At 43.6% G+C, this 14037-nt stretch overlaps 1 protein-coding gene across 2 annotated transcripts in view; it reads left to right on the top strand.

Moving 5' to 3' along the window:
- Window positions 1-2435, top strand: part of EXT2 (exostosin glycosyltransferase 2) — a 144652-nt gene extending 142217 nt beyond the window's left edge. For both annotated transcript variants that reach the window (XM_041773597.1, XM_041773598.1), the window contains exon 14: window positions 1683-2435. In XM_041773597.1, the coding sequence (XP_041629531.1) occupies window positions 1683-1821 (139 nt within the window). In that variant the 3' untranslated portion in view covers window positions 1822-2435. The remainder of the gene's footprint in view (window positions 1-1682) is intronic.
- Window positions 2436-14037: the final 11602 nt, after the last annotated feature.

Raw genomic sequence — 14037 nt, 5'->3', positions numbered from 1 at the left:
CCAGTGTAGAGATCCAGCTCTTGCATCATTTTCACTCTGGGGCCTTGGGCCTCAGCTTTCACTGCTCGGCCCTTAATAGGAATCTACTGTAAACTAGCCCTTGGACACCTCAAGGGGGCTGCCTTAAGGAATCAATGAAATCATATTTTTAAATTGTCTGGCACATAGTAGGTACTCAACAGTGGTTAATTTCCAGCCTCTCCATTTGGACTCTGGAATTATGTTCATGAATACATTTATTTATATCATCTCATAATTAAGATTTTTTAGTCTCAGGAGCCAGACTGCCTGGCTTTGGCTCTGCCTTTTATTGTTATCTGACCTTTGGACGTGTTCCTTAGCTTCTCTGTGTCTCAGTCTTCCCAGTGTAAAGTCGGAATGATCATAGGACCTACCCTGTGGCATTTTTGGTTGGTGGAGTGAGTTTCTGATCTACATAGGGCATTTGTACATAGCCTGGAACTATGATACATAGTAGTTGTCGCTTTTTGGTGCTGGACAGTGGTATTATTAGCCAGAAGAGCTTCAAATGACACGGTAACACATTCTTTTAGAAACATAATGACCAAGAGAAGAGAATTGATGACTGGCTTCTTTATTAATTGATTTCTTCCTCAAGCTCCAAAGATTCAAAAACTTGTGGATTAAAATAATTTGAAACAAGGCTTCCAGTATCTCAAGACAGAGGAGACTTCCCGTCTGTGTCTTGAAATCCAGCCCCTCTTGGGTTAATGGTTCTGCCTAATGGGTTTGTTCTTACCGTAGCTCTCGGCTGCCTGGGCCCAACTTGAGGGGAGACAGTACTGACCCTTCTGAAATCCATCCTGGAGGTCCCCTTCACTTCAAAAGCCATGTTTACAGGCTTGTTTTTCCCCTCTGGTCTGGATGCTGGAGCGTCCTCCCAGCTGTCACACTCAGTTGGCCTGATTGACCAGAACCATTTCCCACCAGCCTGCCTGACCTGCTCACCTCGGAGGAGGCTGCTCACCGGCTTCAGGGAGTGGTATGGCGGCAGGGGCACCCTCGGCTCCCCTCCTGCAGAGCCTATGGCCTGTTATATCACTGAGCCCCATGTCCCCACACGTTCTGACAAGGGAACTGGACGCCAGCTCTCAGCTGGCCAGCAGTTCTAGGATCACCGTGAATAAATTGGTTGAATGAGTGCAGGGTTTATTGTTTGGAGGTGAGGCTCACTGCCCATTACTTTCTTTTACCTTTCCTTGCTCCAGGTGTACGGTCCTCGCTGAAGCTCAGATCCAGGTGCCTTTTTCCTCTCCAGCCTTTGCCTTCTCTTTAGCTGGCGGAGATGGGGTTAAGAATGGTTGGCAGCTAATCCACCTTGGTTTGAGGCCTGCTTGTACAGAGGGGGAAGAATGACTGGAATTTGAGGGGGAGGGGAAGAGTTCTTCTGACCTCTGCGGGCCCATGTCCTCCAGACAGCATCCCTGGTTCACTTTCTCCCCCTGAACAATAGTCACAGCTCCCCCAGATCCCTTCTTCTGCCCACACCCTCCCTACCTTTTACAAGAACCTGGGAGCAGCCTGAGGATGCTTGGATGTCTTTTGTTGATGCTGAATAGGATGTGTTTTGCTCTCATCTGTCAGCCTCTTGAACGTTTTCTCTGTTTTCCTCCCCCTTCCCCTCTCATCCATCACCTGCCTCCCCTCCCCAAACCCCTCAGGTCTGAGTGCATCAACAAGTTTGCTTCAGTCTTTGGAACAATGCCTCTTAAGGTGGTGGAGCACCGAGCAGACCCTGTCCTGTACAAAGATGACTTTCCTGAGAAACTAAAGAGCTTCCCCAACATCGGCAGCTTATGAAACAGGCCCCTGGCGGGGGGTCTGAATGTTAAGCTTGGACGGAGGAGAGCACAGCCTCCCCGACACTCTGATATCAGGGTGTGGGGGATCTTCAACTGATGTGCTGGACTTGTGACACCTAACCTGCTTCTACCAGAACCGGAACCTAAAGAGAACATCTAAGCACCTTGAGTGGTGCACACCCTGTTCTAGTGTTTTTTATCACCTCCAGTGGGTTCTTGTTGAATATGCCAAATGGAAGTCTTTGTGGCATGCTCTGAATCTCAGGCGCCCTTTGTTTGCAATTCCAATAGGACAATCTTAGAGGAGATGTCACTGCCCCTAAGACTGGAGAAGACCAACCTACTGGCCATATTAGATTTGGGAGCCACGTACATAGCTTACCTTTAGCTACTTCAAATCAATTGAGTTCTTAGGAGGAAAAGTCAAACCAAGAATTTGGTGCAAAATCCCAACATCTTAGTGGGATTTGACATATGCCCTGGGTCCTGGGACACTGGACCCATGTGTAGGCAGAGGACCGAGTACTGAATTGGGATCTTGTAAGTTCCATGAACCATTCCTCTTTGGTTTGGCTTTTTGATATGATTAAAATAATTTTTTATTCCTTTTTATACTATGTCTTAAATGCTGATTATTGGTAATCCAAGAAACTTTTTTTTTTCTTTCTTTCTTTCTTTTTTTTTTTTTTTTTAATATATTTAACTCCATCTTCTGGTTAATTCCAGTCTACCGTCCGTGTCTAGGAGGATATGGAGCCAGGATGAATATCTGGTGTCATGTGCATCAAGTAGAACATCCCCAAACCATAAACAATTTAAGAGAAGATGTCTTCGAAAACCTCCCAAGGGAATCTGTTTGCTTCTTGATTAGATGAGTGGATTTTTTTATAGGTGTTCTCTGGGAAAGCACAGGGCCTCTCCTAGCCATACTCTGATGCTCTAGCTGGTGCCATGTTGTAAATGTCGAGGGAGTTGTGACCCCCCACCCCAAGGGGATGCCAAAATTTCCCTCATTCTTTCAATGTAAACTTAATGTTAGCCAGGGAGGTTCTGGCTAATGTTAAATGCGACTATAACAACTGCTTTGCAATAGTTGCTGGTATATTTAAATCGTTAAATTTCAGCATTTAGTAATACTGCACATGTGTGAATTATACCTCTTTAAGCCCCGTTGATGAACAAATCTACTCTGGCAAATGTTAGATGTTATGGATTCGAACCAGATTTATCTGGCTCTAATATTAAGATTAGCCACAGTTTGGGCTTTAGCCATAACATATGTCCCCAGAACACAAAATACATAACAATTTGCTTGGAATATGGTTATAATTACTGAAACCTAGCTGTGTGCCAGTCGAAGTCACTAATACACCACCCATTGTTCTCGAGTGACACAAAGGTGAATAGTTACTATGCTATAGATTTTAAACTCGTAGCTTTAACAAGAGTCACTTTAGATGTGTTCCCATAGACTTTGAGAGGTCAAAACAAACTTCAAGAAGTAGCAGAATTGAAAAACAGGAATCATGAGAGTTTCATCTTCTCTGACAATGAGATGTGAGAACACTGGACTGTTGTGTTAGAAAGGACGAAATGCCATCTCCCTGTTGAGGCTGTAGGTGTGGACACGGAAGCTGTGATTTGTCCATTGTGTTGCATTCAAACACTGGTGCCCAATAAATACTGTTGATTTGAATAATTATATTCTGGCCAGGAGGGGACACGGGAAGGCACTTAGTCTCATATTCATAAGGCTGAGGCTGGGGGTGGTAGAATAGAAACCAAGAGAAGGGGCTTTCTGCTGTCACAGACAGTGAGTACTGCCCCCCTTCCTGGGGTTCCCTAGCTTGTTTTCCAAGATTCAGGGTGGGTGGTGGGGTTGGTCCTCACATTAAATCCCTGCTGGCAGCTGAGAACCGTGCCAACGTTTTATGCGTGTCGTCCCCTCAGCCTCAGCCCCTGAGATTTTCTGCTCTTTTTCACGTCACTGAATCCACTGCCTTAGTGGCTGGTGTGTAATCCAGGTTTCCCTCTCTGAGGACAAATGTTTTCTTTCTCTTTTCTTTTTCTTTTTTTTTTTTTTTTAATTTTTTTTAATTTTTTATTTATTTATGATAGTCACAGAGAGAGAGAGAGGCAGAGACACAGGCGGAGGGAGAAGCAGGCTCCATGCACCGGGAGCCCGATGTGGGATTCGATCCCGGGTCTCCAGGATCGCGCCCTGGGCCAAAGGCAGGCGCCAAACCACTGCGCCCCCCAGGGATCCCTCTCTTTTCTTTTTTAAAACTCTGTTAGCCCTTTGGTTTTGGAAGAGGAACACTTCAATCCAAGATGATTGGGAGCCCCTGGGAGCTGTGTTAGTATGACTTTATCACCTTCTTAGGAGTCACTGGACTTCTCAGGGCATTAAAACTCCATGTAAGGCACCTCACAACCCCCAGAAGTATTGCGGATTAGATCCAGTAACATAGCATGAAACTACTTGCAGTATGGAATGAGTATTTATATCCCAGGCACTTGAAACCTCAAAGTTTCTACCTATGGACAGACAGGTGGTGCAGGTCACAAGGAGAAATTCAGGGCAGGAATATAGCAAGCAGTCATGATTCATGGATTCCGAGGGGGCTGGGGACTCCACGCCCTTCTCTGTATTTCTAAGCTGCTCACCAGCAAGCCTCACCCATAAGCTTGGGCTGGGATCATCTGCCCTTGGGATGCCATAGAGCCTGGTTTCAGAAGCGGAACAATAATGCTAATTAAAATGTCATGTTCTGGCCTACAACAGACAACAGCTGGTTTTAGATTAAGAAATCTTTTTTAAGAAATTGCATCCTGCTGGCCTGTACAGAAGATGAACCTGAGCTGGCCCTGGCCCTGGCCCAAATGTGCACTGAGTCACTTGCCTTTGCCCCCAGGGACCTAATTGGGATGAGCCAGCTTGGAATGCAGGTTGGAAACACTTTTTCACTGGTTACCATCACATAGTTCTTAATATTCTTATCTCGTGTATTTAGCAAGCCTTACACGTGTTTAGGCAAGAACCTCCTTCTCAAGGAAAATTAGAGGAAAATAACTACTACTGTTCTCAGCACCTCTGGTTCTTTCCTGCAAATGATGCAATACTGTCTCTTCTCCATACTCAGTGTCATGAAGTTCAAGACTCCGACTACCTGGCTTCTCTGCCAAGGCCTTATGTACTTCCAACTGTGCTGCCAACTTGTGGTTTTGGGGGCTAGTTTCTCCGCTGTCTTTGAAAGGAAGTGAGCATCATACTGGTGTGTGCTGACCAGGACTGGGAGCCGGAAAGGGCAAGCTGCCTCTTTGCTGTCATTTGCTGAAGGAGCCACTAATAATTGTGTGCCCCCAGCAGCTCCTGGGATGGTCCCTGGCAGGAATGTTCCTACCACTGAGAGGTACAGGTTCCTAGCCACAGATTCTAAAGTTGTGATTGCTGGGGTAACATTCAAGACCCTTTGACAGTAGAATTAGGAGGTAGCTGAAGGCAGAGGCCACTTGGAAAGTGGCTCAAGTCTGGTGACACTTCATGGCTGGCCAGTCGGAGGGTCCCAGGGGAGCCCAGCTGGGAGGGAGAGGTTTGGGCTATTGGAGGTCTCCCATCAGCCACCCATCCTGAGCCTGATGGGTCCCACTTGCTCTGGGGCTATTAGCTTCTTTTGGGGTAGGCTCCCTTTCCCGTCTCTTGTGGCCCAGGTAGCCTGTTGCAGCAGAAGCTGCTGCAGCAGGCTGCTCCCCAAGCAGCCCTGGTACAGAGAGGCGGGGACAGAGTGCAAAACTGGCCCCAAGCCTCTTCGGCCATTTCCTGAGGAGGTGTTCTGGCAGGAGTGCTCAATGTATTGGCAGGCAGCTGCCATCCAGGAAGACTCTGGAAGCAACTTGAGCTTTCGACTGCATGGCCTGCAGGCAAATGAAACCGAGGGGCCGGTCTACTCACCTCAGCCCTGCTCAGTTCTAAGCTCTGGGGCTCCTGTTCCAGGGCTTAGATACCCACCATTTCCTGTGTCTGAGTAAAATCGGGTACAGCTTGTGGCTCCGTTGTGCCAACTAACCAAGCACGGCCTGACAATCTGTGAACGGGCTTCATCGACCTGGTGGAGAAAAGTTAGGCAGGACTGTCCTCTCAGTTTTAAGGTTTCGCCTTCCCTTTATGGCGGGAACATTCTAAATTCAGCCCACAGCCTCTCATCTACCTTTGTCAAAGTTGGATGGACTTTGTTAGGGATTTCAGCCTCAGGCTTTGTGACTTCCAGGTTCCCAGGGAGGGCTGTGGGGCTGCACAGGTACCTTTGTGCCATGGCTTTTTCGTTTCAGGCTCACCACTGCTGCTGACACAGGGAAGGTTACAGGATGGGGGGGGGGGGCCCTCCCAACTTTCCAGGCCTCTTTCATTCTCAAGAAACAGTTGAGTCACCGAGCATCTGTGTCTGGTATTTTGCTTCCACAAATTTACAACCTTTCCAGGGTAGTTTTTTCTTTTTTTTTTTCCTACTCCCCACTGGTTGGGCCCCTGGTTGCATTTGTCCCCCTAAAGGGTACAGAGCTGTCAGGCAGAAGAGGAGGAAGGGGAAGGATGCTTGCGTGGCTCTCAAGAGCTCTCGGGCAGCTGTGTCTACTAGAGGCTTCTCAGCAAAGCTCCATCTTGTCTGCAACCTCTCAGGAGCTGCACATGGGGTGAGAGCTGCCAACAGAGCAGGGACTGGAGTCCATATGTCTTAGCCCCAAACCACCAGCCACTCCGTATAGAGGGTTTTCCTATGGAAGCTACCATAAGAGTCTTCCCTTCAGAATATGTCTACGTGGGCTTTTATTTATAGCCACCAACTTATATATCACTAGAAACTATGCCCAAGAATAAACTCAAGGAGCGTCTCATTTTCTGGCAATGCCAACTCAAGGACAACTGGCTAGTTACTGACCCAGGTGGGATAAGAGAGCATTTATTCAGTCATTAGGGTTTTCTTTTTTTCTTTTTTTTTTTTTTTCATTAGGGTTTTCTAATCATTCATTCATCAAAATACACTTTTTGCTAGACTCTGTGCCAGGTCTAGGAAATAGAGAGTTGAATAAGACACTGTTCTGAGTTCTAGGCGCTCCAATTCTGGCGGGAGTTCTTGAGGTGTGTAAGATGGTGGGAGCCTGTCAGTGGCCTGGGACTTGACACATATCCTAGCTATAAATGAAGACTGTTAACACCATCTTCTCTGGTCCCTGGAGGATACAAGGATATTTTCATTTCCTCTTCTCATAGCACCTTCCCTTGAACTCTGAGACTCCCTTGGCCTTGAGAGAGTCCACTCCTGTCCCTTCACTTCTTCAACCAGAAACAAGGTAGCAAGAGCACTTAGGCCTGGGATGGTAAGATGGAATGACGTATGAGATCTTTTCCCCTTCTCTTAACCAAGGCCTTTACAAGGTTATACCTGGTGATGCTGGCAGCTGGCCCTTTTCCGGCCCCTATTTCTGCTCACCCTGTTACCAGAGAGCCTGGGGGTCTGGATCCTATCTGGCCCCGTCAGGGTGGATTACCAAATGAGTGGTTCTTTTGCCCCAGTCCCTTTCCTGTGCTATAAATAAGCCCCATGTTTATTTTCTTATGTTATTGAAATGAGCACTTGGGATCTGGGCCTCTTGACGAGTCCAGAGAGCGTCCATCCGGTGCCTGGTGAGGGCCCTGCATGGCTGGCTGCTGTCTGAAGCTATTTGGGGTCCTACCCCTGTGTTTTGGATGTGGCTTAATTTCAATAGTAAGGTCTGTATGCAGCCCTGTATCTGCTGATTTTCAGGTTTCAGCTTTCTGCCAGCCTCACTGCCTGCTTAGAAGTAAAGTTGTGTTTCTCATTAAGGGGATAACAGCCACAATTGAGATAATTAACAAAAATTGTGCATTGGTGGCAGCAGCTCCTATAGGATTTCCAATAGTCTTTCTCTAGTAGATCCTGAAGGGTTACTTCATCCCTTCCCTTCTGCCTACCCTGTGCCTACTCTCTGTTCTTCTTTTCTGGATATAGTCCCAATAACTTCTAACAGCTTTATTCTTGTCACCAGTTTGGTTCAACGTATTGACAACTTGGCCAAATGAGGATTCCATTAACACCATCTTCTCCAGTTCTTGGGAGCTGCAGGGATTTTTTTTCCCCCATCTCTTCTCATAGCATCTTCCACTTGCTAATTGTATCTTGACTTTTCTTCAGAAGTTATAAGGATGAATATCAGATTGATGCTCCTTTTAGTCCCATGGCCACACCATCTTACTGGAGAGGTTGACCTAGGACAACATTGGATTAGAAAGGGAACATCTGGCAGTCCAGTGCAGTGTATCACATGCTGTGTCTAGGTCTGAGAACTAGGAAACCTTCTGAGTTAGGACTTCCTAAGGAGTGATTTCTGCCTCCTTCAGGCTCTGACAACACATCAAAAGTACCCAGTGAGATTATGGGCAGGACACAGCTTTATCAGAACTTGGCCTGAAGAGCATTTGCTCCTCAGGATGGATTAGCCTGGTAAGTCAGTAGAGAAATCTTTTTGTAGACATAACCTGAACCTGAAGTCTGCTAATGAAGAAAATTGTGCCAACAAAATTTAATTCACTTTCAGAGAGGAGACCAAGAGAAAGTAAATTTTCACTCAAGTATTTTTAGTCTGCTGACTCCTAAAGATTCTCTTCCTTTAAAAACTAAGAAGCCTGGGCAGCCCCGGTGGCTCAGTGGTTTAGTGCCGCCTACAGCCCTGGGGACTCGGGATCGAGTTCCGCGTCGGGCTCCCTGCATGGAGCCTGCTTCTCCCTCTGCCTGTGTCTCTGCCCCTCTCTCTCTCTCTCTCTCTCCTCTCTGTGTATCCTCATGAATAAAATAAAATCTTTAACAACACCAAAAAGCAAAAAGACTAAGAAGCCTGATGTGATGGATTCATTCAATCAATACATATTTGTTGAGCACTTACTATGTACCAGATACTGTTCTTCATGCGAGGATGCTACATTGAACAGAACAGAATCAAGAGCCACATGCTTTTCCAATGGAACCAGCCAAGTGATCTGATTTTAGTTTAAAAATCAGATCTCTTTTTGTCTAAAAGTTTACATTCTAAGAAGAAGATAACCAAAACAAGTAAAGGAATATAATTTCAAATAGTCATAAATACTGTGAAGAAAATAAAGTAAGGAGAGATAGTAGCTTGGGCATGAGGAGGTATTTTAGATGTGTTGGTCAGAGTGACATTTAAGCACAGATGTAAATGTTGAGAAGTGAACCATGAGGGTACCAGGCAGAGGGAAGCGCTAGCACGAAGGCCCTCAGGCAGGAACAAGCTCAGCTTCTTTTAAGAACAGCAAGAACACCTGTGTATTTAGTGTGGAGTGCATGGTAGAGGTGACACCAGAAAAGTAGGCCAGTGCCAGACTGTGTTAGGACCATGGAGGCCAAAAGGATTCTAGATTTCTCTTGTGTGTGATGGGAAGACACTGGAAGGTTTTAAGCAAAAGCAATGATATCTGGTATTTTTCTAAAAGATCATTTTGGCTACTGTGTGAAGAGTAGGCTACATGGAACAAGAATGAAAGAAAGGAAATCAATTAGAAGGTTATTTTAGGGAGCCTGAGTGAGAGATGGTGGCTTAGTTAGACGTGGATGGTAGTAGCAGAGGCAGTAAGAAGTTATACTGGGAATACAGTCTTACTGGACTTCCTGATGAATGTAGGAGAAGAAAACAATAGAGGATTCACAGCCAACTCCTGGGTTTTTGTCCTGAGTACCAGAGTGATACCATTAGCTGGACTATGTCGACTATGCAGGGGTGAGGGTACTCAAGTGTTGAGAGTGAAAATCAAGTGCCTTACTTCACACATGCTAAGTTTGAGATGCCTTTTGGACATCCAAGTGGTAGTGTCATTTAAGCAGATATCTAGAGCTCAGGGTAAAAGTTAAGACTGACTATATAGATGGGATTTAAAACCATGAGACTAGATGAGATTGCCCAGAGAGTCAGTATAGGTAGAGAAGAGAAAAGGACCAGGGCCTGGTTACTAGGTCCACTCTAACATTTATAGATAGAGGAAAAAAGGAAAACCTAGAAAAGGAGACTGAAGAGTTGCTGGTGAGTTCGGAAGAAAGCTGGGAAAGTATTTGCAAGATGGACTGTGATAAATTAACGATGCATATTGTAAACCCTAGAGCAACCACTAAGAACTTTAAAAGTGGCATAGCTAATAGGCCAATATTGAAGGTGAAACTCCAGAAAAATGTTTAATTAAAAAGGCAGAAAAAGAAAAAAAGTAAAGAACAGGACAAATAAATAATAGACTTAAACCCAAATATATCAGTTATTGCATTGAATATAAATGTAAACATTCTAATGAAAGAGTAGAGATTATAATTTTGAATTAAACAGCAAAAACAAATACTATCTATAAGGAAAACACTAAAATACAGTTAGAGTTTACTAGACAATCATGAATCGTAAGAAAGGTGGAGATGATTATATCAATACAGGACAAAATTAACTTCAAAAAAGGAATATTGCTAGGGAGAAAAAGGAATATTTCATAATGATAAAGGAATCCATCAAGAAGACAAAACAGGTAGTCCTAAATTAGGCACTGAAATACGAAGCTTCAAAATATATAAAGCAAAAACCAACACTGAAAGTGAACAAGAAAATCTACAGTTATATTTGGATGTTCCAACATTCTTCTATTAATAATTTTTTAAAAAGACTATTTATTAGAGAATATGAGAGGAGAAGGAGAGGCCGAGGGAGAAACAGACTCCCCACTGAGCAGGGAGCCTGATGCGGGGCTCAAAGCAGGGTTCCATCCCCTCATCTAACTCAGATCATGACCTGGGCTAAAGGTAGATGCTTAACCAACTGAGCCATCCAGGCTCCCCACTGTCTTAGTAACTAATAGAACAAGTTGATAGAAAAATCCTAAAGATACAGATGAGGGACACCTGGGTGGCTCAGTGGTTGAGCATTTGCCTTTGGCTCAGGGCGCGGTTCCGCAGTCCCGGGATCGAGTCCTGCATTGGGCTCCCTGCATGGAACCCGCTTCTCCCTCTGCCTGTGTCTTTGCCTCTCTCTCTGTGTCTCTCATGAATAAATAAATAAAATCTTAAAAAGAAAGAAAGATACAGATGACTTGAATAATACTATCAACTATTTTGGCTTAATTGATAGTTACAGAACACTTCATTCACTAATAACTGATTACACATTCTTAAGTATAAATGCAACATGCACCACAAATGCATGGCACCATAAAATAAGTCTCAGTAAATTTTGAGGAAAACACAAAAACTGTGTCCTCTGTTCACATTGGAATTGAATAACGTATCTGTGGAAGTCCTCAATAGGTTGAAATAACATTTCTAAATAATGCATGCGTTCATAAAGACACAAAGGAAATTAGAAATATTTGGGGCTAAATGAAAATGAAAACACAGGGCAGCCCCGGTGGCTCAGCGGTTTAGCGCCGCCTTTGGCCCAGGGCCTGATCCTGGAGACCCGGGATCGAGTCCCACGTCGGGCTCCTTGCATGGAGCCTGCTTCTCCCTCTGCCTGTGTCTCTGCCTCTCTCTCTCTCTCTCTCTGTGTCTCCCATGAATGAATAAATAAAATCTTAAAAAAAAAAAAAAAGAATGAAAACACAATGTATCTAAGTGTGTGGGATGGAGTATTAGGAGATCTATAGTTTGAAATGGTCACGGTAAAAAACTAAAATCAGATCACTTGGCTGGTTCCATTGGAAAAGCATGTGGCTCTTGATCTTGAGGTTGTGAATTTGAGTCTCATATTAGGTGTAGAGGTGACTTAAATAGTAAAATTTCTTTAAAAAAGAAAAAGAAAAACTAAATTATCTAAGCTTAAGAAATTGCCTTAAGAAACTTGAAAAAGAAGAGCCAATTAAGTCCAAAGTGAAGAAAGAAGGAAGAGTGGAGATAAATGGAAAATGGACAATGGAGAAAAATCAAACAAAAACTGGTTCTTTGAAAGAATCAATAAGTGCTCTATACAGTTCATGGGAAAAAAAAGATAAATTACTAGTATCAGGAATCAAAATGAGGACATATTCTAAAAATATTAAAAGGGAATACATATGAACAACTTTATACTGATAAATTCTGCAACTTAGGTGAAATGGACACAATCCTTGAAAGACATGAAGGGATAAAACAACCTCAAGAAGAAATAGAAAATAGAAATAGTCTTAAATCTGTTAAACCAATCAAATCCACAATTTAAAACTTCCCTCAAAGAAAAACCCACATAGTTTTACTGTTAAATTCTATCAAACAAAGAAGAAATAATACCAATCTTATACAAACTTTTTTAAAAAAATAGGGGAGGAATAAATAAGTATAATTTGCATAATGTATGTTTAAAAAAACAGGAGGCACAAAGACATGGACACAAATGTTTATAGCAGCTTTATTCAGAATAGCCAAAAAACTGGAAACTACTCAAATGTTCAACAGATGGACAAATTGTGATACATCCACACAATGGAATACAACTAAGCAATAAAAGTAAGAAATGACTGAGACACACAACATGGATGATTTTCCAAAATAGGTGAACAAAAGCCAGACACAAATGAGTACATACATACAGTACATACAGTATGTTTTTTTACACGTATAAATATATAAAACTTTGATGAAGCTAAAACTCATCTACCGTGGTAGAGTAGATCAGTGGTTGCCTGAGGCTGGGAATTCACTGGAATGAGTTACAAGGAAACTTTTTGGGGTTGGTGGAATATGGTGATGGTTACGTGTGTGTGTCCAAACTCATCTAACTCTACACTTAAAATTGATTATGCAAGTTATACCTCAAGGTTATTTTTTAGGGATGCCTGGGTGGCTCAGTGGTTCAGCGTCTGCCTTTGGCTCAGGGCATGATCCTGGGGTCCCAGGATCAAGTTCCACATCAGTCTTCCTGCATGGAGCCTGCTTCTCCCTCTGCCTATGTCTCTGCCACTCTCTGTGTCTCGAATGAATGAATGAATGAATAAATTAAATCTTTAAAAAAAGATTATTTTTAAAGTGTTGATGAAATACTGTCACCTTTCACAGCTCTTTGGTTTTGTCGTGGACTGGTATCCCTTTCTCTTCTTAACTTGGATGTTTGCTTAGGGCCTCAGGACATTGCTTTAATTTAGTGTTTTCTGATATGTTCTTGATGTGGAATGCAGACTTGCCAGCCATCCAGCTAACATTAAATGCTAGCTATGATGTTTTGCCAGGTGATACAGATAAATAGGTGAAGAAGATACCATCTCTACCTTCAAGTGGAATTAATAAATACAGGAGATAAGTCACTTATAATCCTATCTACTATATAAGTGCACAATTAAGGGTGAATTGTTAGGGAAGGAGAGTGTAATCACTTCTGACTTGAGGAAGGAAGTGGCGCTTGAGGTGGCTTTGGAGAATTAATAGGTGGAGATGGACACTAAGTGGATAGGGGTGTGTTGATAAGTTGGGGTAGGCCCTTTGATCTGAGGTGAGTAAAAGGAAACAAGAAGATGGGAAAGTGTGATGCAAAAATCCTCAGCAAAATATTAGTGAACCACGGCAGCCCCGGTGGCTCAGCGGTTTAGCGCTGCCTGCCGCCCAGGGTGTGATCCTGGAGACCCTGGATCGAGTCCCACGTCGGGCTCCCTGCATGGAGCCTACTTCTCCCTCTGCCTGTGTCTCTGTCTCTCTCTCTCTCCTCTGTGCATTCTCATGAATAAATAAATAAAATCTTAAAAAAAAAATTAGTGAACCAAATCCAACAATATATTTTAAAAAATCATAGACCACGACCAAGTGGAATTTGGTCCCAGGATGCAAGGGTGGTTCAATATTTGCAAAACAATCAATGTGATATGTCACATCAAGAGAAAGAATAAAAACCATATGATCATTTCAATAGCTGCAGGAAAAGCATTTGACAAAGTACAACTTCCATTCATGATAAAACCCCTCTGCAGAGTATCTAAAGGGAACAAAGTATCTCAACATAATAAAGGCCTTTATGAGAAACCCATAAGCCAACATCACTCTCGGTGAAAAAGTGAGAGCTTTTCCCCTAAGGTCAGGAACGAGACAAAGATGTCCACACATACCCTTTTTATTCAACATAGTACTGGAAGTCCTAGCCACAGCAATTGGCTAGGCTATGCTGTGGCTCTGTTGGCTATGACAACATAAAGAAG

This window comes from Vulpes lagopus, chromosome 11 (genome assembly GCF_018345385.1).
Source record: "Vulpes lagopus strain Blue_001 chromosome 11, ASM1834538v1, whole genome shotgun sequence".
In the NCBI taxonomy this organism is placed as follows: Eukaryota; Metazoa; Chordata; class Mammalia; order Carnivora; family Canidae; genus Vulpes; species Vulpes lagopus.
The sequence above is the reverse complement of the archived record's forward strand: the minus strand, read 5'-3'. Positions and strand labels throughout refer to the sequence as shown.